Below are 27,582 nucleotides of genomic sequence, written 5' to 3' on the forward strand. Positions count from 1 at the left end.
AACAGTAAGGAGGCCAATGTCACTGGATCACACACTGCTTAGAGGCAAAAAAAAAGTGTTAGAAGACTAGGAAAGCAGTGCTAGGAAGGGGCTAGGTTACAAAGGGATTTAAAAGCCAGAAAGAAGATTTTATGTATGATGCTGCAGGTAGTAACAACTGGCGTTTGTTGAATAGGGAGCAACATGTTCAGAGCTTTTCTTTTCTTTTCTTTTTTTTAAATATAAATTTATTTATTTTTTAGTTTTCAACATTTACTTCCACAAGATTATGAGTTCCAAATTTTCACCCCATCTCGCCTCTCCCCCCAGCCTAAGATGGCAAACATTCTGAGTATCCCTTCCCCTACTCTGCCCTCTCTTCTATCTCTATCCCCCTTCTCTTATCCTCTTCCTCTTTAGTTTTCCTGTAGGGCAGGATAGACTTCTGTACCCCATTTCCTGTATTTCTTATTTCCCAGTTGCACGTGAAAACATTTTTTTAAAACATGTTTTTTTAAAACTTTGGGTTCAAATTGTGTTCCCTTCTCCCTCCCCACCCACCCTCATTGAAAAGGCAAGCAACTCAATATAGATTATACATATGCAGTTATGCAAAACACTTCCATAGTAGATATGTTGTGAAAAATTAATTCTATTGCCCTTAATCCTCTCCTGTACCCCCATTTATTCTATTCTTTCTTTTCCCTGTCCCTCCTCAGAAGTATTTGCTTCTGATTACCCCCTTTCCCATCTCCCTCCTCTCTATCATCCCCCTGCTCTTTTCCCCCCCCCATTTTCCTATAGGGTAAGACAGATTTCCATACCCAATTGAATGTGCATGTTATTCCCTCCTTAAGCCAAATCCTGTGAGAATAAGATTCACTCATTACCTCTCACCTTCCCCTGTTTCCCCTCCACTGTAAGAGCCTTTTCTTTTCTGTTTTTTTTGTGAGATAATTTACCCCATTCTACCTTTCCCTTTCTTCTTCTCCGAGTATAATCCTCTCTCATCCCTTAATTTTATTCTCCAGATATGACTCCTTATCTTCAACTCATCCTGTCATCTATTACCTATCTATCTATCTATCTCTCTCTCTCTCTCTCTCTCTCTCTCTCTCTCTCTCTCTCTCTCTCTCTCTCTCTCTATCTATGCATATAATTTTTCCCCCACCAACTACCCTAATACTGACAAAGGTCTCATGAGTTGTAAATATCATCTTTCCATGCAGGAATGTAAACAGTTCAACCTTAATAAGTCTCTTATGATTTCTCTTTCCTGTTTACCTCTTCATGGTCCACTTGAGTCTTGTGTTTGAAAGTCAAATTTTCTATTCAGCTCTGGTCTTTTCATCAAGAATGCTTGAAAGTCCTCTATTTCACTGAATGACCATTTTTTCCCCTGAAGGATTATACTCAGTTTTGCTGGGTAGGTGATTCTTGGTTGTAATCCTATCTCCTTTGCCCTCTGGAATATTATATTCCATGCCCTGTGGTCCTTTAATGTAGAAGCTGCTAAATCTTGTGTTATCCTGATTGTGTTTCCACATACTTGAATTATTTCCTTCTGGCAGCTTGACCTGGGAACTCTGGAATTTGGCTACAATATTCCTAAGAGTTTTCCTTTGGAGATCTCTTTCAGGAGGAGATCGGTGGATTCTTTCAATTTCTTTTTGCCCTCTGGTTCTAAAATATCAGGGTAGTTTTCCTTGATAATTTCTTGAAAGATGATGTCTAGGCTCTTTTTTTGATCATGGCTTTCAGATAGTCCAAGAATTTTGAAATTCTCTCTCCTGGATCTATTTTACAGGTCAGTTTTTTACCAATGAGATATTTCACATTGTTTTCTATTTTTAATTCTTTTGGATTTGTTTTACAGTGTCTTGATTTCTCATAAAGTCACTAGCTTCCAATTGCTCTATTCTAATTTTTAAGGAAGTATTTTCTTCAGTAATCTTTTGACTTCCTTTTCCATTTGGCCAATTTTTCTTTTTAGGGCATTCTTCTCCTCATTGGCTTTTTGGACCTCTTTTGCCATTTGGGTTAGGCTATTTTTTAAGGTGTTATTTTCTTCAGTATTTTTTTGGGTCTCCTTTAGCAAGCTGTTGACTTGTTTTTCATGATTTTCTTGCATCACTCTCATTTCTCTTCCCAGTTTCTCCTCGATCTCTCTTAACTTGCTTCTCAAAATCCCTTTTGAGCTCTTCCAAGGCGTGGGACTGATTCATATTTTTCTTGGAGGCTTTGGATGTGGGAGCTTTGACTTTTTTGTCTTCTTCTGGTTGTATGTTTTGATCTTCTTTGTCACCAAAGTAAGATAATATAGTCTGACTCTTTTTTGCACTTCTTGCTCATGATCCCAGCCAATTACTTGAGTTTTAAACTCTTTGTTAAGGTAAGAGTCTGCTTCCAATGGGGAGAATGTACTGTCCCAAACTTCAGGGGTTTATACAGCTGTTTTCAGAGATACTTGTAGGAACCTGTAAATTTCCAGTTCTTGCAAGGTGGTATGATAAGGGGTTAGGTGTTTACTCCTTTCCTGGCCTGTGCTGTGGCCTGTTAGTGACCACAAGCACTCCTTTCTGTCCTGGAACTGTGAGGAATGTTTACTCTTCACAGCCACTATGAGCTCCACCACGCCAGCACTCCTTTTTGCCCTAGGACCGCTGTACAGAACTGTGACCCAAATCCAAGCATGGGCAAAGCAAGAGATCCAGAGCTTTTCTTTAGAAAGATCACTTTGACAGCTAGGTAGTGGATGGACTGGAGTCTTTCCCCAAAGACTTGAGGCAGGGAGACCAACCAATAGACTGTTTCAGTAGTCCAGGCTTGAGGTGATAAGTATCTGTACCATGGTGGTTGTATATCAGAAGAGAGAAGGTGACTCCTGGGAACATGTTGTAAAGGTAGGAACAATAAGACTTGACAACTGGTTGAATATGGGGGAGATAAAGAGGTAGGAGTTGAGAATGACACCTAGTCTAAAAACCTAATCATCTTCAATGCCTGTTCTTCCCTATGCTTTACTATCAAATAAAATAACTTTCCACACCCCAATAATGGAATTAGAATTCTAACAAAACTGGACTTCTTCAGGTGTCATCTAATGATGAACATTTTGGTGACGAGCCCCTCTGTACTTAATTAAGTACTTTTATAAGCACTTAGTTGAGTCTTTTCCAGCTTGGTAGAAACTGACAGAGCTTTGGCAGAGCTTTCGAGGACATGCAATCACCTCTGTGGCATCAGTGATAAGAAACTCGAATGGGACTTTTATTGAGGAAGAGTGATAGTGGGGGAGGTGGGTACAGACGTAGGAGTCATTTCAAAATCAGCTGTCTGCCTCAACATCATTGACTGGCTAGAACAAAGAGGGAAATCAATACCAAATTAGAAGAAAGGAGAATAATGAGACTAAGATACAATGTAGAATTACAGAAGTTCCTTGCTGACCTCTTTAAATTGGATGTTGAGTAGCAAAAACTAGAGATGGACAAAATTTTTTACCATTTCATGGAGGAGTTTATACAAATAGTCATCACAACAAGAAGACCCCAGAAATTTCCTTTGCCAGGAAATGCTTAATCTCTTTTGTCAAACAGAGAGATATGGCAGCTAAGAGAAAAACCATGTTAAATAATTATCTCTCTTGCAAAATATAATAGAGGAAGCTGGTGGAAGATTATAAATCATATTACTTCATTTAACAGTGAAAAGTCATTGAGAGAGAAATAATCCTATAAAGAACATAGCATGAAATTAAAGTAATCCAGATCTTGTGAATTCCTAGATGAAATTAGAATAATGGAAAAAATAGATGAAAAGGACAGATGTATTGGTATTCTTAAAAATATCTGTTATGGTCAGCAGTAATGGCAGAAGTACAATGCTCAGATTTTATCAGTTAAGGAGCTGCTATGAGGATGGGGCAAGGATGCCTAAGAAGATGAAGCCAGGGAAGAACAGTTAAACCCAGTCATACGAATGACATCCAAAAGAAGTACACGGTGATGAAATAATTTTAAAGGCACCTAAGAAGCAATTTTTCAAGATGTCACAAAGGTGGGAAGATTCCAAAATAATGGAAAAATATTATAAATGTCACCATCACTCAACAAGATGATATCCATCAGTAACTAGTGACCAAAATCACTCCTTTTTTCACCTCTGTAACATCTTGATGACAACATTTTATGAATGCCCAGAGGAGATTATGATGAAAAATGATAAGTGAACAGCCAGGCTTTAGTGGATAATCTTCTGTAGAAGATTACATCTTTATAGTCACAAAATGGATTGAGAAATGTAGAGAATATTAAATCCTGATGTGTGATTGCTGATTAAAAAAATAAAAAAATACTTGGCTTGCTAAAACAAAATGGAGCCTTAGACCTTCTTCTGAAACAAGGTATTTTTCCATCATATACATTAAAGCCATATGAGAATTTGTGATCTTTTTTTTTTTACCATGGAAATAATGGTTTAAAGATTTACTGAGTACCAACATCAAATGAGGTATATACAAGAACACATTCTTATAAAAACATATTTACCAGTTTCACAGGACACATCCTACAGTACAGTAGAGTACAGACAGTCTATCTTCCTGTTGATGGTTATGTGCTGTGACACATGTTTGCAATTTTAAGAAGCACATTGTACTACCATTCAGTACCTAGGAATTTCCAACCTCTCAGTGTCATAAGGTAGCCACCAGGACTGGAAACACATCTCTCAGGGTCACTATTCAGTCACCTGTTCTCAGAGAAAGGAAACAAAAAGCAGAAAAAACAGCCAAGGACTTGAGATCCAGTCAGGTTCACCTAAGCAAGTACAGGTTCCTGCCGCTACGTGCATATAGCTGCCATAGTTTCTGTTTTATTGGGGGTGAGATGGGAAGAAAGATTTCTTCTGCACCCCTGCCCCCTTTCTAGAATTCCAAGGGAGAGCTGGCAGAGGCCTGAGCAACACATTTGAAAGAGAGAAACTTTTTCACTCTTTTACTTAGCTTGCTGAAGTGTTAGTTCCTCTCAACTCAGTTGCTAACTGTCAATGGAGCAGGTAGTCCAGCTTGGCTAGAGCAGCGAGACAGAGGCCTCAGGAAGAGATAAAGGACAGCACACGTCAGAAGGGGTCATATACTACTACCACCAACATCTTGACCACCCTTTTACAGGGAAAAATAGGCCAGTGTGGCCAAGAGACCTAGGAATAGTAGTATCCATCAGACTTCTAGGTCTGTTTCCAGTCTGAACACCACCAATACCAATCTCTGACCAACTTCCAACAAAGGACAAGAAAGCCCTATAGTCCCAGGAGAAACAGTACTTCCCTGACCATTGACTCTGCTTATAGCTTAGTGCCTCGTAGCTATTGTTAAGTACTAATCCAGCTTTTAGTTCAGTACTTGGCATGCAGTAGGTGCTTAGTAAATGTTTATTGACTAAATGACAAAATAAAGGTAATGTGGACATGTATAGTTTCAGCTGAGTGATGATGTTGCTTTTAGAAATTCCACAGTCCCCTTCTCTACTGAAGCAATAGCCAATTAAATTAGGTTTTTTTTTTTTTTTAAATGACTGGGACTCCCAATCTCACCTAGATTTGATATTTAGTAGCTCCTCATTCATCTGTTTCAATGGCATGGGGTCTTGGACTCACTATTTTCCAGCCTGGAATGAGTCACCCTTCCTGGGGGCTCACCATATTAATGTCAAATAGCACAGACACTCAACTGGCTTAGCTCATACTGCAACACAGCATTCCCAAGCTCAAGTAATCCACCAGCCAGTGCTTTTAAGTCCAGTATGATTCACACCTGGAAAAATTATGGCAATCTTTTGAACACTGAAATAAATTTTGATGCTTGAAAGATCCTGATAAAAGTAAGACAGTAGCAACTTCTGGGAAGATATTGATATTAATACTCAAGATAATACGTAGCCACCAAGCGACCTTGATGGCTATGAGAACTACTTTGACTTCAGCAAGCATTGGGAAGCTTTAATTGGTGCTCCTGTTTTCATCTAAAAGAATTGTCTTTCTTCCCCCTAAAGTCATCTGCCTCTCTCTGATAGTCAGCTTATCAATCACTGTATTGCTGGAATCTCCCCTGAAGCTGGAAAGGCAGCTGAGTGCCTTTCTCAAAAACATTCCTATTAAACATGTGTAAGCCAGTATATTAAAGATGTGCATACTGGAAGGAATGTGTTTTTTTCTTTTTTTGTTTAAGGACTAAGGAAATGTTTTAATAGTGCATAATGAAATAACTATAGGAAGCCTATACATTAGATTATTTATAGGGAGCCCACAAGATATCAGTAGTATTTGTCACAGCTACCGTGTGTACTGAGTTTTGGGCATAGGTCTGCCTTCAAGATTTGGAGTCTTCTCAGGGAACTAGCAGAATATAAGTTCCTTGAGGACAGAAAGTATTTTTATTATCAAATGAGATAATATTTATAAATAGCTTTTAAAAAACAAAACAAAACAACTTTCTACCTTTGTATTCCACAGCAGCTAACATAGAACCTTGCACATTATAGGTGCCTAATTAATGTGGATTATTATTGGATTGAATCATACCCAAAGGGCCAAGGCCAGGCCTGACCAGTACAACCTGATGCATAAGAGGACATCTGGTCATCTTCACAGCTGTCTCTTGTGGAGTAGGGGGAGGGGTGGAATCCAACTCAATCATACTTTCTCTTTTTCTTTTTAAAATGAACCCTGTGTTGGACTAGACTGCTTTGTTCACTGTGATTTTAATATGTTGACCAAATGTTTTCATTTATAACCCTGTTCTAATTCAGAGACTGAGCTGGAAGCCTACAATATATCATGGAGATATGGATAGGTACAGAAAGCTATGAAAATAGATTGGGGCTAGCAAACTGTATTGGTTTGGTTTGCAAGCGAGTTTCTTAGTGGTGTGCTTTGAAAGTTACTAGTGATCCAGGATTCTTCCTGTATGGCTCAGCAATATAGATGATAACATGGGGAAACCAGTGTTTTTAGTCCACTACATTTTATTCATGGTAATGCAGTCATCTCAGTAAAAATTTCAGAGCATATGAAACACTTAGGAAGTGTCAGAAAGATGATACCATCCCTGACCAGAGAAAAGGTGAAAAAAATATCCTGCTGACTACATTTGCATATTTTATTTCACTGGCAAGATCTTGTCTGTTGGGTAGCAAGTCAGAACTCTCAAAATTATGCATTTTTAACACCATGCTGCTGATATGATTTGTAGGTGCTAGAAAAATTCAGGAAACCTCTCTAAGGCTCCTATTCTATCTTCTTGAACTGATCAAGTCTTCCTGAGTAGGCACTCGTTTCTATAAAGCAATTTATTCTTCTTTAATTGGCTGTATCATGGCTTCCACAATGGTTGTTATAAACCTTTTCTACTTTTCTACCACCTCTTTCCTCCAGTAGTACTCTCATCTCACCTCCTATTGTATTTCCTAAAAAGCTTGAAATTACCTGCTGTGAACTCCCTCAAATCCACTTCTCCACTTCCTTTCCTGTAATCTTAGTTAATGAAGAGAAGAAGCCCCCCTCCTTGCCAAGGCTAACCTTTCCTTCTGTACTCTTGATCCTCTCCTCTCCTGAGAAGACTTAGCTACCTTTCTGCATTAGCTATTCCCTCTCTCTCATAATGTTTAGTCTTTTCCTTTCTACTGACTGGTCTTGACTTGTATTTTACTCTCTCCAATCCTCTGCTCATATGATTCCCTCATCCATACATGACATTTCAATTTCTGCTTCCATGCCATGATACATGCTGTTCTACAAACCTGAAATGTTCTCTTCTTCCTTACCTCTACTTCTTGGGAATCCTTAGCTCCCTCACCCATTGGCCCAATTCCTACCTTCTACAGGAAGTCCATCTTGCAGTCATCATATATTTCATATGTATTATCGTATATCCTTTAGCACCTAGCATGGTACCTGGCATATACCAGGCATTTAATAAATGCTTGGCACTTAATCAATTGATTAGACCTCCTCTTTATACTTAATTCATTCTCCCTTGTACATATTTCACCCTTCCTTATATTAATAGTCATTTGTCTACATGTGTTTCCACTTTTTTAAATTGTAGGTTACTTTGAGTCAAGGGCCTGTGTTATATCTCTTGCTATATTTGCAGTTACTAGCACAATGCCTGGTATATCACAGACAATAAATGTTTGTTAATGAATGATCAAGGTTCCAGATAACGTGAAAAAGAACAATACAGTTATTGATAAGTTTGGATACCATGAGGAGTTTGGCACATATCCTGAGGTGATCTCAGTTTGGAATTGTCAAAATTTTAGAGCTGTCAGAAGTTCGTTGGCTCCATTCCATTTTACCAATGGAGCGAAGCAGGCCTTCAAGAGAAATAAGTGCCATTGGACTTTTTTTTTTTTAATGGAGCTATGCTTAAAGAAGAAACAAAGCCTCTTCTTTGAACTGCTCAGATGGGAAAGATGAATGGAAGTACTACAAGCAGAAAAAGGATTTTAAAAATTCAAATAAAGGCACAACACCAAGGAACCAGAGAGGCAGGGCTGTGTGCAGTCAGTGTCTGCAAATAGTGACTAGAGGTGCTAACCAAAGGATGGTCAACACTACTAATGAATAGGGAAATTTGTTGGCAGGAACTTTAAGGATCTATGTTTTAAATCTCCCTGAAACTATTTCATCTGAATTTCTGTTAGATTTTAAAAATTACTATTATTCCTTGAAGAATTTTAGAAATCACAGAATTAGGGGAATATAATCACAGTTTAATTTATCTCTGAGAAAAAATACCTTGAATGCATCTTCTCAAATCAGTGGTCATCCTTTGATTAGAAATTTCGAGTGACCTATAATGGCGGCCCATTCCAATCTTAGACGGCTCTAGTTGTGTGGGAGTTTTTCCCCTCTATTAAGCCACAATCTGCTTCTCTGCAATTTCCACACAGTATTCATAGTTTAACAAGAAGAACAAATTTAATCCTTTTCTCATTTGACAACTCTTTATGTCCAAGAAGACTATGATAGTGTGTAAAGGTATAACCAAATAGAGGAAAGCTTAAGAACAGTCTTCGACACTGTCTATAGCTGAAATACATTTTTTGATTTGCAGCTAGAGCACTGGTTCTTTGCTCTCCTTTTTAGATTTATGTCCCAAACCCTTTGTGAGTAGGGATAGCTTTTGGTTTTCATAAAGCTCATTGAGGACAGGGAACACGTTGATGATATTATCTGTGAGTGGAGTGGTAGCCTGAGGAGTCAGGCTGATTGTGTTATCCTTCACGTTTGAAATGGCAGTAAATTTCAGAAGAGATTTGTGGTAAATAAGGAGTCCAATAGTGGTAGCCAGCTAAGATACAGAGCAAGTAAGATTTAAAGAATAAGGAAGTTTATCTATTCTTTTTTTTACTTCATCTTCTCTATCAGTAAAAATTATCTTTGACCTAGAAAGTATAGACCAGGCATGGTTAAAGAAGGAAGTGAAGCACAAAATAGATGGGGGCATTATTTAGAAAGTATGTACCTACTTTCCTAAAATGAGTTCAAGTCTCCAGACTCAGATAAATGATATCTGAGAATACTGTAAAACAACAAAAACAACTTATAAATGTGATTATGTCATTGTTCCAGATAATGTCTAATTATGAAGAACAGGAGAAATGACAGATTTAGAGATGAGTAAAACCATGTGTCCTTGGGCAAATCATATCAGAGCCTCACTGTCTTCATCTATAAATTGAGAGAATTGGTTTAATTGACCTGTAATGTCCCTTCCAGCCCTAAGATTGTCAGATTCAAAGAAATGCCTCAATACTAAGAGAGAGACAGACAGAGACAGAGAGACAGAGACAGAGAGACACACAGAGAGCGAGAACTATAGACTATACGTCTAGAAGGCTTCCAATTGTTTTGTGATTAGATCGTGTTTGTGGATGGCACATTTCCAAGGTCTCTTGATATGTCAACTCAAAGAAGACATTGGAAATGTGTGCATGTTTCCAATGGCAGTGGGGTGGTGTGGGAAGGAAGGGGACAGGTTTTTGTTGAGAGCTACTGGTAGACAAGTCCTCTGATTCTCTCCTGATTTAAATTTGTCTTTTCAGCCCCACTTGCTTGGACAAAAAGAATTCTTAGGCAATTTTTCAAGTTAAAATGTTATTATTTCCTTGAAGGTTAAATACAAAGAATAATTTATGCACATAAATCTGTGGGTTTTTCTTTCACTGTCTTCACTGAAGCTTCAGATAGAAGGGAATTATGCTGAAAAGAGTACATTTCTTTTTAAATACATGGTTTTGGATATAAGGAAATGTAGCAAAGGAATTGAGGTAAGAAAGTACCACCAATAAATAAACATAATATCTATATATTTAAAGGCCTTTTTTTCAGGTTGAGGTTATATTAGATAAGAAGAAGCTGTTCTTTATTTCCAAGGACCGCATAATGTCTTGTTGGGGCTTTTTCTTAGTAGCTAAATTTGTAAAATACCAACATCCTGAGTTACTTAGTTTTCTACTTGCCCTGACTTTTGTGTTCACAGAAATTGTCCTGACTTCCTATGGGTTCTGAATGAGAATGCTGAGGACATGTTTGTTATTCCCTCTTTGTTAAGAAATCATATCCTGAAGATGATTTCTGCTCTTTTCCTCTTCCTATAGGTCTGAACTCAGTTGTATCTTGGTATAAAAATTTTTTTAAGGAAAAAAGCAACTGGATAAAGCTGCCCAAATTGCTAAAGTCACAGGAATTTTACATTTGCATTTGTTTTCATTCATGCTTGCAAAAAACAAACAAACAAACAAACAAAAACAAACTAGACACCCAAAAGGTCAATGGGTAGAGAACATATAGGGAGGCAAATTTTGGATTCAATGTGAAGGAAGACATTTGTGACAATTAGAGATGTCAAGGAACAGATTGCATTGCCGTAAGAGGCTGCTAGTTTCTCGTTTCTGGAAACAGAGGCTGAAATATCATTTATGATGTATGGTTGGAGGGGATATCTGCCTTGAATGCTAAGGTGCACCTCCACTGAACCAAAACATTTCAGAGTTGGAAGAGATCTTAGAAGATAGTGGGTGTAGTATATAGTTAAGTAAGAATCTTATATGCAACATTTTACATTTGATTCAATAAGCATTTATTAAATGCCTGCTATGACCAGGACACTATGCTATGTGTGGGGAATGCAAAGACAAAAATGAAATCGTCCTTGCCCTCAAGGAGCTTACATTCTCCCGGGGGATAAAACATGCAAATATAGTAAGCACAAAGTCCATATAGTGCCATACAAAGTGATTTCAATAAGTAGAGAGAGAAAGCTAATAATCAAGATGAGGAAAGACCACATGTGGAATGAAACACCTGACCTATACTTTAAAGGGAGCTAGGAATTCTTCCAGGCAGAGGGGAGCAGTGAGTTTATTTCATCCTGCAGGGGACATCCAGGGAAGTAAAGAGAGAATGTCATGTAAGGGAAACAGATAGACCAGTGATGGAGAAGGAGTGAAGGCATTATGAAACGAGAGGGGAATGGTAGGTGGGAGTCAGACTGTGGAGAGCTTTAAATGCCAGGTTGAGGAATTTTATTTTATCTTAGAGGCAACAGGAAAACAATTAAGATGCTTGTATAAAAGGATGATGTTGTTCAATCAGTGTTTTAGGAATATATCTTCAGCAGCCTTTTAGAGAAAGGATTGAAGACAGGAGATATTGGAGATAGGGAGACTGATTAGGGGTTCTTGGCAATGCTGTAGGGCTGAAGTGTGTGCGGCCCAGAATGGTGCAGAGACCATGTGAATTGAGAGAAGGGGATAAATATGAAAGATGTTATGGAAGTAGAATTGACAAAATTTGACAAGTAACTGGATTTGGGTGCATCAAGAATGATGCCAAGGTTGTGAACTTGGGTGACTAAAAAAATGGCAGTAATATCAAAAATAATTAGGAAGTTTGGAGCCAGGATAGGCTGGGGAGGAATGTATGATGAGTTATATTTTAATCATGTAGAATTTGAAATGCCTATGCACCATCTCACTGGTTATCCATGAGGCTGTTGGTAACATTAGAATGGAGTTCAGGAGAGATTAAGGTTGACTATGTCAATTTGGGAGTCATGAACATAGATCTGAAATCATCTCTGACAGGTTGACTTTAAATCTTTTCTGAAGAAGTATATAATGATGATGATGATGATGATGATAGCTAGCATTTTTTTATAGTGCTGTAAGTTTTACAAAGCAGTATATTATCTCATTTTATTCTCACTGCAACACTGGGAAGTAAGTGCTATTATTTTCCCAGTGAGGAAACTGAGACTGAGAAATTAAGTGATTTGCCCAGGGTCACACAGCTCAGCTGAGGTTGCATTTGAACTCAGGTCATCCTGATTATACTGGTCTGACTACGGCCCAATAGAGTGGGACTAGCTCAACTGAATGACCTTGAAGGTTCCTTACAACTTACTATGTACAAATCTCAACTTGGTATCAGGAAACTTGAGTTCCAATTCTGCCTCAGATACTTAGTAATTGTGATTCTAGACAAGTAACTTCAACACTTTTGACCTCAGTTTCCTCATCTGTAAAATGGAATAGTAACAGTTGCTATTCACAAAGTTGTTATGAGAAGTTGAGGTTTTCACATGGTACACACAAACACATATATATGTTTACATAGTGTTTATTCCTATAAGTGCTAAGTAAACCTTAAAGTACTATGTAAATTTTAGCTATTGTGACTCTATTTTCCTACCAAAATATGCATGATCCTACTCATTTTTACTACTATAGTGTTTTACTAGTGTTCCATATCTCTTTTTTCCTTAAGATAAGCAAATACAAGTTTCTTTTCATAATAGATTACTCAAAAAATCCTTCCTACAATAGAATTTACATGAAATTCTAAATTAAAAATGGATAGGAGATGGACAATTTCATGTGCCTTCTGATATCCATTAGCCTTAATTTCATTTGAACTCTGGGGACACAGGCAAGTTTATAATTTACATTATTGCTTTAACCTAGGGGGCAATTAGGTGGAATAGCAGATAAAATGCTGGACCTAGAATCAGGAAGACCTGAGTCTTCCTCCTACCTCAGACACTAGCTGGCTGATCCTAGGCAAATCACTAAACTACTGTTAACCTAAACTCACTGATCTGTAAAGTAAGAAGAATAATAGTACCTACTTCACAGGGTTGTTGTGAAGATCTCTCTCTCTCTCTCTTTCTCTCCCTCTCTCTCCCCCCCTCTATATATACACATACACACATATACATATACATATGTACACACATTATGTATATACAAAATACTATTATATAAGTTCTATTTTAAATTATTGATATTATTATTAACTTTGAGGTGCAGCTAAGAAAGTAAAAGTGATCTTCAAGAATGAATTGTTAAGGGGCAGTTAGGTGGCACAGTGGATACAGCACTGGGCCCAGAGTCAGGAGGACCTAAGTTCAAATCTGGCCTCAGACACATCATACTTACTTGCTGTGTGACCCTGGGCAAGTCACTTAACCCCATTGCCTAACAAGAAACCCCCTGAAAAACAGGAAAATAATTAAAGGGGGCAGTTAGGTGGTGCAGTGGATAGAGTGTTGGCCCTGGAGTCAGGAGGACCTGAGCTCAAATCTGGCCTCAGATACATAACACTTACTAGCTGTGTGACCCTGAGCAAGTCAGTTAACTCTATTGCCTAGCCCCCCCCCCCAAAAAAAAAAGAATGAATTGTTAGGCTGAGAAATAAAATAATTTAGATGAAAATCATCAATGTGCACAACTATGAATTTTATTTTATATAGTGCATCAACAGAAATGTGGAGAGTGGCAATCATTCCTTTCTTTTTTTGTAACAGATTGACAGAGAGATAGCAGAAGGACTTGAATCAGACTGGCAGTGGGTTTGAGTAAGAATTAATTCTAGCTACCTCATTAGCTTTCCAGAGAAATTTAATAGGAAAGAAAGTATTAGAGTTTAGGGAGGCCAATTTTTTTCCCTCTTGAAAATATGGAAAGAAGAACTATTTGGATTGTGAACTCTCTCTCTCTCTCTCTCTGAAGCTTGAAATTTCTGTATAAAACCATGCTTCCACATGTTTCCACGTTCCCCAGGAGGGGAGAGAAATGTTTTACATTTTGCTAACATATCCTTAATTTGCCATGGGCAGTGTTTCATTTTTTTCCCGCTGTCTTGTAGTAGGGGAGCCTCATGTCCCCAAAGAACATGATTTTGCAAAGCCAATGAAAGGAATTCTGCAGACTGCTACCAAACATACCTCTCTCTGTAATAGACTCTCCAATTGCACGGATACTTTGAATCCAACAAAAGTCTTCTCAATCTTTGGGGACCTAGAGCGAATGCCTTAGCTGGGGTTAGAAGCAGGGCTGGGTCAAGACATTTATGCTCCTAAAGTAAGATTTGAAAATTGCATTCCTCTGCTCCTGCCTATAGGGAGGCTCTGAGTCTTTATTTTAACAAATACAACTTGACTTGTTACAAAATAAATGCCTCCACCCAGGAGAGTGGACTTATCTAGTATTCAAAATGTGTTTGTTTACAGAAAGCAATATGAAGGAGTATCCCTCATTGAACGCTCCCCAATATGTTGCATTCCCTCTCCAGAGTGTCGCTCTATAGGTGGATACTTACTTTCCTTCCTCAGGTTGAGAAGGGGTATTGTCTTCATTCCCATCTAACAATATTTAATTTTGATGGTTGGCAGAAAACAAGAGGGGGGCTTTTCCAAACTTTATCATTAGTTAACTCCAAAATGATATCTTGTCTATTGGGAATTTGTGCAAATCAGCATGACAAAAGATTGTAGGGTTTAGTTGACAGTCTCACTTCCAGAAAGCTTACAAGCATATTCATGTTGTAACAATGTTCCATTGACACCTTTTATAGAGACTGCCAAGTACTTTAGGCCTGTAACTTTGATTTGCAATTATGATTTCTTAGGAAAATGGCCTTTAGAGCTACACAAATTTTTGAAAAGCGTAAAGCAATACTTCAATTTTATAAGTGGGGAAAGATAATATTGTGCAAGGAATTCAGGACTGCTGGCTATTTTCAATGGGTTACTGAAGAGACAGATTGGGGTCAGGGTTCCCACTGTAGAACCTCTGTATTTGTATGTTCTGTTTGCCTCACTATTCTGGTGGATGATTTTTTTTTAAGTGCCATGAGAGGGTTTTTTTAAAAATTTATTTAAATATTTATTTTTAGTTTTCAACATTCATTTCCACAAGATTTTGAGTTCCACATTTTCTCCCCATCTTGCCCCTCCTCCCACCCCAAGACAGCATGCATTCTGAATACCCTTTACCCTACTCTGCCCTTCCTTCTATTACCCCACCCCCTTCTCTTGTCTGTTTTATGTGAGATAATTTACTCCATTCTACCTCTCCCTTTCTCCTTCTCCCAGTATAATCCTCTCTCACCCCTTCATTTTCAACTCACCCTATGCCAACCATCCATCCATCCATCCATCTATCTATCTATCTATCAATCCATATATATATTATTTCCCTCCAACTGCCCTAATAACTGACAAAGGTCTCATGAGTTACAAATTTCATCTTTCCATCTAGGAATGTAAACAGTTCAACTTTAATAAGTCCCTTAAGATTTCTCTTTCCTGTTTACTTTTTCATGCTTTTCTTGAGTCTTGTATTTGAAAGTCAGATCTTCTGTTCAGCTCTGGTCTTTTCATGAAGAATGCTTGAAAGTTCTCTATTTCCCTGAATGTCCATTTCCCCCCCTGAAAGATTATACCCACTTTTGTTGGGTAGGTGATTCTTGGTTGTAATCCTATCTCCTTTGATCTCTGGAATATCATATTCCAAGCCCTCCAATACTTTAATGTAGAAGCTGCTAAATCTTTTGTTATCCTGATTGTGTTTCCACTTGTATTATTTCCTTCTGGCTGCTTCCAATATTTTCTCCTTGATGTGGGAACTCTGGAATTTGGCTATAATATTCCTAGGTGTTTTCCTTTTGGGATCTCTTTCAGGAGGGGATCAGTGTATTCTTTCAATTTCTATTTTGCCCTCTGGCTCGAGAATATCAGGGCAGTTTTTCTTAATAATTTCTTTAAAGATGATGTCTAGGTTTTCTTTTTGATCATGGCTTTCAGAGAGTCCAATAATTTTTAAATTATCCCTCCTGGATCTATTTTCCAAGTCAGTTGTTTTTCTAATGAAATTTTTCACATTGTCTTCTATTTTTTCAATCTTCTGGTTTTGTTTTATAATTTCTTGATTTCTCATAGAGTCATTAGCTTTCTTTTGCTCCATTCTAATTTTTAAGGAAGTATTTTCTTCAGTGAGCTTTTGGATTTCCTTTTCCATTTGGCCAATTCTGCTTTTTAAGGCATTCTTCTCCTCATTGGCTTTTTGGACTTCTTTTGCCATTTGGTTTTTTTAAGGTGTTATTTTCTTCAGTATTTTTTGAGTCTCTTTTAGCAAGCTGTTGACTTGTTTCTCATGATTTTCTTGCATCACTCTCATTTCTCTTCCCAGTTTTTCCTCTACTTCTCTTACTTGCTTTTCAAAATCCTTTTTGAGCTCTTCCATGACCTGAGACCAATTCATACTTTTCTTGGAGGCTTTGGATGTAAGAGCTTTGACTTTGTTGTCTTCTTCTGGTTGTCTGTTTTGACCTTCTTTGTCACCAAAGAAAAATTCTATGGTCTGAGTTTGCTCATGATCCCAGCCAATTACTTGAGTTTTAAACTCTTTGTTAAGGTAGGGCGCTGCTTCCAGTGTGGAGAATGTACTGTCCCAAGCTTCGGGGGTTTTGTACAGCTGTTTTCAGAGATGCTTTTAGAGACCTGTAAAGTTTCAGTTCTTGCAAGGGGGTATGATAAGGGGTGAGGTGTTTACTCCTTTCCTGGCCTGTGCTCTGGTCTATGATTGAGCACAAGAATTCTTTTCTGCCTTGGAACTGTGAGGGGGGATTCCTTCTCTACTGCCACCACAAGTCCACCATTCCTCCTTGCCTCAGGATTGCCACCCAGAACTGTAACCCAAATTCAAGCATGGGCAAAGCAAGAGAATCCTGCCTTAGCACCAGCAAATAGATCCCTGCAATCCCCCTCTGATCAGGTACTCGATTCCTCCTCTGTCTGTGGGCCGAGATCCCTGGAAGCAGCCACCGCCAGGACTGGGGCTAGGCCCCGAGCTCCTCTCTCACTACAGTCAGTAGACCTTTCATCCTGAACTTTTAAGTTGTCCTGGTGCTTGTGGGTTGTGGGAAATTGCCACAGCTACCCGTGATTTGGTCCCCTGAGGCCTGCTCTAGGGTCCCTGAGGCCTGGTCTTTGCTGGTGTGGCCCACGCTGAACTGTGCTCCTCTCCCAGCCAGAAAGGTGCAAGAGACCTTTCTTACCAACCTTTCAGGTTGTCTTGGGCTGGAAATTTGGTTCAGTCTGTCTTTTTGTGGGTTCTGCTGCTTTAGAATTTGTTTAAAGCCATTTTTTACAGGCATTTGGAGGGGTTTGGGGGAGAGCTCAAGCAAGTCACTGCTTTTACTCTGCCGTCTTGGCTCCGCCCCCTGGTGGATGATTTTTACAAAGGATAAACACTCCATCTACATGATCCATGGCCAGCCATATTAGATCACCATGATCTCATTTTATGCTCATATGCTATGAGGGATATGCTACAAGTCTTAATATTTTGACTTTGCTGATTAGGAAACAGCCTGAGAGAGATTAAGTTATTTACTATTATTATATGGTTAGTTAATTATCTAAAGCAGGATCTGAATCCAGGTCTTCCTGACTCCAGACTGTTAGAGTGGAAAGAGACCTTAGAGACCATGTAGTTAGTCATCATAATTTAAAAGACAAAAAAAAATTGAGATTCAGATAAATGAAATGAATTTTTGGCTTGATCACAGGTGTCCTAACTCCAAGGATAGGGAAAGCTAGTTAGCAAGAAATGATTAGTAAACTAATCTTTTTTTTTTTTGAGAACTGTGGCTTATGTTATATCATTTAATATGAAGAGATAAAATGAGTTTTAGATCTTAGCTATTTATATATACTAATAAAATATTTTACTGGATTGTACGCCACATGAAGGCAGGCATTATGATTTATAAAAATTTTGTATTTCCCCTTAGAGTATTTTGCAAACAATAGACACTTTATAAATATTTTTTGAGTTAAATTAAAAATGTCTTTGTCCTAAAACACAATACTTTTTCCTTATTTTGAAGTTGCTACATTTTTCTAATTTGCTAGTTAATATAGCACAGGTATCACTCATCTCTGGAATCTTTTGTTATTCAAGTTCACTGTATGGTGTTTTGAGTAATCACAATTATGTAGATATGGTTCAGTTCTCTAATCTGGTTCACATTGTGTTATAAACCAGGCAGAACCTACATTTCTTTTTTTTTTTATTAGAACCTACAATTCTGATCACAAATCATTTAATTAAGATATAACAGGAAGGCAAATCATGAGGCCAAATAAGTAGGTTAAAGAATCATTCTTAACCTCCTAAATAGTTTTGTATAAATTTGTCTTCTGGAAGATACTTCATCAATCAGAATCCTTGCCTAGAATCCCCACTAGTCTCCAGCCATACAGAGAGCCTCCTTGAAATGGAGCCAGAGAATTTCTCCTGGAGAGTAATGTTCTCATTTTCCCAAGCATCTCGGTAAATGAAGTTCTAGAGGCTCTTCTCTACACTAAAATTCCTCACAAGTTTAAGCTAAAATTTTGATTTTAGATAAGTATATACACTAAATAGAGGAGTCTTGTGTGGTTGCTCTTACAAAATGCTCAGTCTCCTAACTGAATTTTCACTGACTATCCCTTATGCTTAGAATTCTCTCCCTCCTTGTCTCTGCCTTCTGGCTTCCATGGCTTTCTTTAAGTCTCAACTAAAATCCTATCTTCTGGAAGAATCCTTTCCTGGTCACCCGTAATGTTAGTGTTTTCCCTTAGGTTATCTCCAATTTATCCTGTCTACAACTTTCTTATACTTATTATTATTGTTGTTATTATTGTTATTATTATAGCATTTTGTATCCCCAGTTAGATCGTGAGCTCATTGAGGGCAAGGAAAAATTTTGCCTTTCTATCCCCATTGCTTAGCAAGGTGATTGGCACATAGTAGGTACTTAATCAATGTTTGTTGACTTGATTTATTTAGAGACCATGATATTTTGCTTCTTTGTGACACTAAGTGTCCAGTGTCACACAGGTGTGTATCTATGTCCTAGTTTCCTAATATTTCAGATGGAGATAGAATATCTCTGGCCTATTTCATTAGATTATTGAAAGGCTCAAATGAGATAATGGGCATGAAGAACAGCTTGGAAGTATAGAATGCTCATACAAATGGAATGTATTATTACTATTATAAAAGAATGGTTTAGTGCCAGATATAGAAACTGTTTACTCAGAATTAACAAATTTTTAAAAATACCTACAATATAAGATGACAGACAAAGCATTTAATCTATCTCTGCTAAGAGATGCAGACATCAAAAAAGCAAGCAAGATAGTCTTTGTCTTCAGGGAACTTATATACTAATGGAAGAAGTTAATATATAATGGGGAGCTGGGAGATAGGAAGAGGAAAAGTACTATGATCTCAGAACATAATGAAAATTGTACATCCTGGTATGCGAAATCCTAGCTTTAGGTGGTTAGTGCTGCCAATTCAAAGGGATCAGGATAGGAACTACACTTTGATTTATTAGTATACAGCATTTTCAGGTGAGGAAACTATCTACCAATGGAGTATTGCTTATAGTCTGCTGATGCGTATAGTCTACTTATATTTTATTGATGCAGTAGTGCTTACAGTCTTAGAGAAGTGTGCTGAAAGATTGTCTTGCAGCAGAGATTTTTGCAATACTGTTAGAAAAGAGAGATGCATTTCTTTAAAGGACATTCTCTTTAATAAACCTCATAGATTATCTAAGTAATATTAACTAATTATCTAAGTAATATTATTTTAAGTAATTAAGTAATATTATCTAAGTAATATTAGGATTAATGTCCTTCTCTTATAGATTCCTGTGCTTCTCAACTTGAGCCAAGATCCAGAAGTCAGTCTCCCTGTTAAGCCGCTCATCTTTTCGCTGGCCATAGGAGCCTGCCTTGGAGGTGAGGAGACTTTTGTATTGTGTTTGTGGGAAAAGACACATTCCAAAGTTTGTTTTAATAACTTCTGCTGTTGACTGGAGTCAGCTAGTGGTGCAGTGGATAGAATGTCCACCTAGAGTCAAGACTCGAGTTCAAATCCAGCCTCACATATTTACTAGCTATATAACCCTGGACAAATTACTTAACCTTTGTCTGGCTCAGTTTCTTCATTTGTAAAATAGGGATAATAATAGCACCCATTTCCCAGTGTTGTTTTGAGGATCAAATAAGATAGTATATGTAAAAAGTGTTTAGCAAAGTGCTTGGCACACAGTAGGCTATATAAAAGTGTAATCCCTTCTCTTTCCAGTTGGTAATAAAAATTTAGTTGTCATGAAGTGGAAAATAAACTTAGAAAAGACTTTATGATGTTGCTACCTTGGGCAGATCTTTGCATATTTGAATAAACACAAATCTAGGGATGGTAACAGTCAGTTCTTTGAAGACCATTTCTGTGTATTGTTTGAGAAAATTTAAAAGAACTCAGATGAAAATGCAAGAGCTCAGGAAAGAAGGTGTGAGGTAGGAAAGGGGAAGGAGGAGGTAAATTTTGCTTGTCTGAACATGTAACCTGGGGAGCTCATTATTATAGTCTTGAAGTCAGTTTTCTCAAAAACTATTTAGAGTGTGGCATTTAGAATGAGTTTCTGAATTTAAGCCAAAGCCTTAACTTTATTTTATTTTATTTATTTTATTTTTGAAATGGTCTCTCTTCTTTGAGACCATGGAGTAAGTAGTTGGTGACTAGGAAGGAGTCAAGGGTGACACTACAGTTGGAAATTTGAGTGATGAGAAGGATCTTGATGTGCTCAAGAGTAATAGGGAAGTTTGGAAGAGTAGGGACTTTGGAGTGAATTCTTTTTGGATATGCTGAGTTTGAGATGTCTATGGGACATCCAATTTGAAATGTCTAATAGGTAGTTGGTGATGCAGAACTAACTCGCAGAAGAGAGACAAGGACTGGATAAATAGATCTGGGAATCATCTGCATGGAAATGATAATTGGATCTATGAAGAGACAAGCAAGTAAGAAAGTATACTGAGAAAAGAGAAGAGGGCTTGGGAAAGAGCTTTGCTGGACAAACCCAGTAATGATGACAAGATCAGGATCCCACAAAAGAGGCTGAGAAACAACAGTCAGACAAAAAAAAAAGGGAGAGAGTAGAGTCATTAAAACCCAGAGAAGAGGAAGTATCCTGGAGGAGAAGGTGATCGAGTGTGAGATGCTACAGGGTCAAGAAGCATGAGGATTGAGAAAAGACAATTAGACTTGGCAATTAGGAGATCATTAGTAACAGGAGAGAGCAGTTTCAGTTGAATTATGAGGTCGGGAGCTAGACTGCCTACATTTTAAAGCAGAATTCTTAATCTTTCTTTCTTTCCTTCTTTCTTTCTTTCTTTCTTTCTTTCTTTCTTTCTTTCTTTCTTTCTTTCTTTCTTTCTTTCTTTCTTTCTTTCTTTCTTTCTCTCTCTCTCTCTCTCTCTCTCTCTCTCTTCTCTCTCTCTCTCTCTCTCTCTCTCTCTCTCTCTTTCTTTCTTTCTTTTTCAGTACATGGGTCCCTTTGGCAGTCTGATAAAATCTATGAGTCCTTCCTCAGAATAATGTTTTTTTAAATATAAAGTAAAGTAAACAGAATTGCAAAGGAAACTAATTCTATTGAAATATACTTATCAAGATAATTAAAAAATATATATCATGGGCCCCAAGTTGAGAAACCAAGATCTAGAACAAGATTTGTTCTTGTGAAGTTTGGATTTGATGAAAGGGCAGTGCTTGAGGACCTAGAGAGCCACATGTGGCCTTGGGTCAGCAGGCCTCACCCCTGATCTAGATCAAGCCACTTTTTTTTTTCAGGTGATGCAAATGAAGTCTATAATAGTTTAATGACTTGTCTGAGGTCACAAAGCTAGTAAGCAGAAGAACATATTTAAAACCGTATTTAAACTTCATATCCAACCCTCTTTCCACTGCACTATAATAGTCTGTGTTACAATCCTAAGATCTGGAATAGAAAAACTGAAGCTCTTTCAATAGAGTAAGTATATAGGTTAGAGAAAAAAGGTGTGGGAGAGGGGTGACAGAGATACTAAATTAAGGATAACTCAATTGTGAAGTTTCTAGCACTATGCTAGGGTATAAGAAAGGCAAAGAAAGATTTTATTACCTATGTGTCTCTGGACAAGTCACTTAACTTCTCTGCGCCATATTTGGAAGGGGAAATGGATGAAGAAATTTGGAGACACCGCTTTACCAGGACCACATTCAAAGACAACAGAGTTTAGTTTTACTTTTTTGTTCCTTTGGCTCCTGATTGGCATACTCCAGTGCACTTGTAGAGATTCATTTTGCAGTATCTGCTGAGGATCTTAAACAAAGGCTTTTGGTAAATTGCAACCTTTTATTGTTATAATCAGGTCTTTAGGCAAGGTTTGATAAGAAAGGTTTTTTTAATTTTAATGTGTTTGCTTTGACTTTTGTTATTCATTGGTTTATGTCTCTGACTTTTGGATGAATGGATGCTTTTATTCAGTTTATCTCTTTGTTTAAAGAAGGCTGATAATGGCTATAGAAACTTAGAAATATTTCTATTAGAAACACTTCTATTTGTTTGAGTTCTCAATTCAAGAATTTTTGTTGCTGAGTTGTTTTAGTCATACTTGACTCCATGACTACATTTTGGGGGTTTTCTTGACAAAGGATAAGGAAGTAAGTGTTTTACCATTTCTTTCTCCACCTCATTTTATAGATGAAGAATGGAGGCAGAATTATTTGAGTTGCTGCGGGTCACATGGCTAGTAAGTCAGATTTAAGCTCAAGAAGGAGTCTGATTCCAAGCCCAGTGCTCTAGTGCACCACCTACCTGCCTATTCAAGAATTAGAGATTTTGTTAAAACTCTTGTTATGCAAGAGGTAACAACAGCAGGGATGAAGGAATACTCCTGGCAGAATATTCTCAAATAGGTAAACTACAAATGAAGGAAACTGAGCCAGGTCTGGTTCAAAATGCTGCTCCTAGCCCCTTGCTGGGCCCTATCTTTGCAATACTTCAGAATCCAAAGAATGTTTGCAAGTGCCAAGTGAGTGGCTTTAACATGGGCCATTTTGTACAGCTAAGAACCTGACCAAAGTTTGATACTGCTAAACACTTGATTGGACCCATTTTGGAAACAGCTGCTCCAGGATTTATCAGCAGTGAAGTCCCATATTCTCAGCATCTTTCCCACCTGGTGTATTTAGTTAACAGATTGTAGTCCCTGCTAGAGCAGATGCAGAGTTATACTTGGTGATAATTCCCTCTCTTGGCAGCATCCTTTCTACTGGATGAGTGGTTTGAGTTTACTGTGACCTTTGAAAATAGTACCTATTCTGAAATACCATCTATTGATTAAATTATGATTGATTTCCTAGTCAGCCTTCAAAAGATGTGGCTACTCTGTGTCAAATTCCCATGTGTATGAAGATGGAGGGAGCTGGGCTGACTCAAAACCATTTTCTTTCCCTCTTTCTTAAAGTAGCTAAATCTTGTGGAAATAAGTCTAAATGGAATTAAATATAGGGTCCTGATAGTCACTTAGATCGGAATGTAATAATAATAATAATAAATAATAATAATAATAATAAACTGATTTGGACTAGAATATAATAATAATAGTTGATGTATATATACATAGTATTTTAAACTTTGTGAAATGCTTCTGTGATAATGATATGTAAAATAATATTTGAGATAATGAATATTTAAGAATGAATAGAAAAATACCCTGGAGATTAAATCAAAGCTATTATTCAGTGTTTAGGATTTATTTTCCACATCTTGACCATATATGGTTTTAGGCAGCCCACCAAATATAACTTTCCATGCTGAATTTATATAAGGGTTTAGAATAACTCAGGAGGCAGGAATCTCTATTAAAAGCCCATTTCCTTGGGCATATATATAGTAGCTTGAATGACAGACTTTTTGACTTACATGTGGTAGAGCAGGTACCTAGAGTTAGTTTTCATGTTTTCTGTCAAATGGGAGGATATTGTCTAGAAGGACAGAATATATTACTTGCAGTAAGAACTAAGAATTCGTTATCATGATTGTGTCTTGGGCAGTCATTGGCAGGGTAGACTGTGTTTTCTTTTTATAAATGTTCACCCAAAGCAGATTTGGAAATAGTTTTAGGAGATGTACTTGTCCTGTTCCCAGTTCTGTATGTTGTTTCCCAATATATGGGTACCCTACACATAACCTTAGGGCATATTTAGATACACAGACATTTACCTGCCTATCACTTTTATGGAAACTGACAAGCTTGGAAGCAGGGGTCCTACCAAGGCAGAGGGTAGAGTAGCAATCAGTGAACAGAGGTTTGTTGTTCAGTCATTACAATCATGAATGACTCTTTGTGACCCTATTTTTGTTGTTTTCTTGGCAAAGATACTGGAGTGGTTTGCTATTTCCTTCTCTAACTCATTTTGCAAATGAGAAAGTGGTAAACAGGGTTAAGTGATTTATCCAGGGTCACACAGCTAGTGTCTAAGGTTGGATTTGGACTTGGGAATATGAGTGAGTCTTCCTGATTCCAAGCCCAGTATTCTATCCACTGTGCCACCTAGTTGCCCCAGTGAAGAGGGATTTAATTGGGGTATATTGGCACTGTCACAAGGATAATAGCTAGTTAGTATTTACACAGCTTTTTGAGGTTTGAAAAGCTCTTTACATGTATTATCTAATTTGAACTTTACAACAACTTGTGAGGTTGATGATGTTATTATCCCTCTTTACTGGTGAGGAAACTGAGGCTGGGAAAACTTGAGTAGGTTGCCCAGAGTTACATAGCTACCTAAAAAGTGTAAAGACTTTTTATGAGTGGCTTTCAAGGCATATTTGAACTAGATATTAAGGATAATTTTGGACAGCCACAGGGAAGAACAGAAGTGTCTCTACTTCATAGAAAAATAAAGTTAGATAATAACAATGATGGTGAACATTTTCATAGCATTTTTAAAGTTTTAATTATTCTAGTTAGATCTCTTAACTCATGATGATGATTACCCTAAGAAGCAAATCTCCTCTTTAACATCCACAAAATGGTTATTTAGCTTCTCTCTGAACACTCATGGTCAGGGATTGACTATTTCTCGTGGGTGTTCCTTCTATTTAGGAACAACTTATTGTTGAAGCTATTTCTTTTGTAATGAGTTGAAATCTGCTTCCATGTAACTGGTGATGGTGATGGTAATGGTTATAGCTTCCTAGCATTTGTATAGAACTTTAAGGTTTGCAAATTGCAATATATACATATGTCGACTCAAGTGATCTTCACAACAACTCTGCAAGGAAGGTGATATTATTATCTCCATTTTACAGATGAAGAACTTGTGACTGAGAGGGGATAAATGACTTGCCCAGGGTCACCCAGCTAATAAGCATCTGTGGCAGGATTCAAACTCAAGCCTTCCTAACTCCAAGTCCTGTGCTCTATCCACTGTGTCACCTAGCCATCTACCAATAGAATCATAAACTTTTAGAACTTACAGCTACCAGCCATCCCATGGTCACTCAGCTCATTGGCAGCCATGCCTCACTTAGAAGCATGTATCTTTCCCTCCAGCCTAGTTCTTTTTGTACTACACTCTTATTTGTTATGGGAGATCATGTACCCCCAGAGTTGTGAAAGACTTTTAGAGAACATTAAGGCCAACCATTACATTGCAGAAATAACCCATGCAATGTCCCTACATAGTGGTCATTGAAATAAGAAGCTTCTACTTGAAGATCCCCTCCTGCTCCCCACCCCCCACGCAGTGAGGAGAGCTCACTAATACCTGAGCTGTTTCATTCTGCTTTGGGATAGCTCCAGTTGTTAAGTTTTTCTCTGTACAGATTCAAAATCTGCCTTACTTTTGCCCTCTACTCATTACTCCCTTCTGTCTTCTGGAGCACAGCAGAGTGAGACTTATCCCTAGTCTACATGATAACCCTTCAACTATTTGGAGATAGCTATCGTATTTCTTCTCTACTCCAGGCTAATTAACCCTGGTTCTTTTAAATACATGTGTGTGTGTGTATATGTATACATGTATGTACCTATGTACATTTTAGATAGAGATATATAAAGATATAAATAGTAATTTTGAGGATCTCCACCATCTGGTTATTTCCTTAGGTCCGTCTTTAAGTTATCAATGTTCTTTACAAAATGTGGCAACCATAACTAAACATGGTATTCCATAGGCGGTCTACCTGTTAATCTGGAGTCTGTGAACTTCTGTTTTTAAATATCTGATATCAATATTTCAATATAATTGTTTTCTTTATAACTCTGTTTTATTTTATTATAAAAGCATTATGAGGGCAGCTAGGTGGTGCAGTGAATAGAGCTCTGGCCTTGGAGTCAGGAGGACCTGAGTTCAAATCCAGCCTCAGACACTTAACACTCACTAGCTGTGTGACCCTGGGCAAGTCATTTAACCCTGATTGCCTAAGCAAAAACAAAAACCACCCCAAAAACATTATGAGAAGGGGTTCATAGACTTCATCAAACTACCATAAGGGTAAATGATACACAAAAAGATCAAGAAGCCCTGCTCTAGAGGAATGGGAAATAGGAGTGGGAAACAGAAACAGTGCTTTTTCTTTCTGAAATGGAATAGGCCATGTGTTGATACCCTACCTGGTTGGCCTCTGAGTTATCTTTAAATTCTTACTCATTTTTATGTCATCCTAAACACCCACAAATTTTGTAGATTAGAATCTTTATTTTTACTGGAGGAGGAAGCTGTACTTTGTGAAATTTTTTTTGTTTGTTTATTGCCAGGCAGGGCCCTTAGGCTGCTATCTGTGTGATATGATTTCTGAGAAAATTACTTCCAAGCCTATCTGATACTAGAAATTCTTCTAACAAAAGGCAAAGCCTTTCTTTCTACATTCAGAAAGAGGCTTAAAATGCCATTATCTCTGATAAAGCTAGCACTTGGGCCTAAATTTATGCTAAGTTTTATTTAATTGACTAAGAGCATTTCCTAGATTCAGAGGGAGAACAAAGTATAGAGAATGGGGTAGGTATCTTGAAGAAGGGATGAAGAGGAACAAGGAACTGATATTGTTGTAGATAAAGATTGCCTAATTTGCCATTGAGCTTTATTGCTAAGGAAATTTGGTTAATAATATACTATTGGGTTGCATTAAAGTATAGTGCCCACTAATTAAAGTATAATGATATAAAGTTTATTGGATAATATTAGAAATTCATTTAATAAAAGACAAAACCTTTTTTCCCCAAGCAGAAAGAGGCCAAAAGATGCTGAAACTCCTGGTAAAGCTAGCACTTGGGCTTAAATTTACACTAAACTGTATTTAATTGACTGATTCAAAGTTTTTCCCAAATTTGATAGAGGAGGAACAAAGGCTAGAGAATGGTGC

General features: G+C 37.6%; 1 protein-coding gene across 1 annotated transcript in view; it reads left to right on the plus strand.

Moving 5' to 3' along the window:
* Nucleotides 1-27,582, plus strand: part of OCA2 (OCA2 melanosomal transmembrane protein) — a 542,641-nt gene that overhangs the window by 351,202 nt on the left and 163,857 nt on the right. Inside the window, exon 21 of the mRNA XM_020992730.2 lies at nucleotides 20,035-20,128. Within this exon, the coding sequence (XP_020848389.1) occupies nucleotides 20,035-20,128 (94 nt within the window). The remainder of the gene's footprint in view (nucleotides 1-20,034; nucleotides 20,129-27,582) is intronic.

Source organism: Phascolarctos cinereus, unplaced genomic scaffold, assembly GCF_003287225.1.
Source record: "Phascolarctos cinereus isolate Bilbo 61053 unplaced genomic scaffold, phaCin_HiC Scaffold_726;HRSCAF=1367, whole genome shotgun sequence".
NCBI classification, from domain to species: Eukaryota; Metazoa; Chordata; class Mammalia; order Diprotodontia; family Phascolarctidae; genus Phascolarctos; species Phascolarctos cinereus.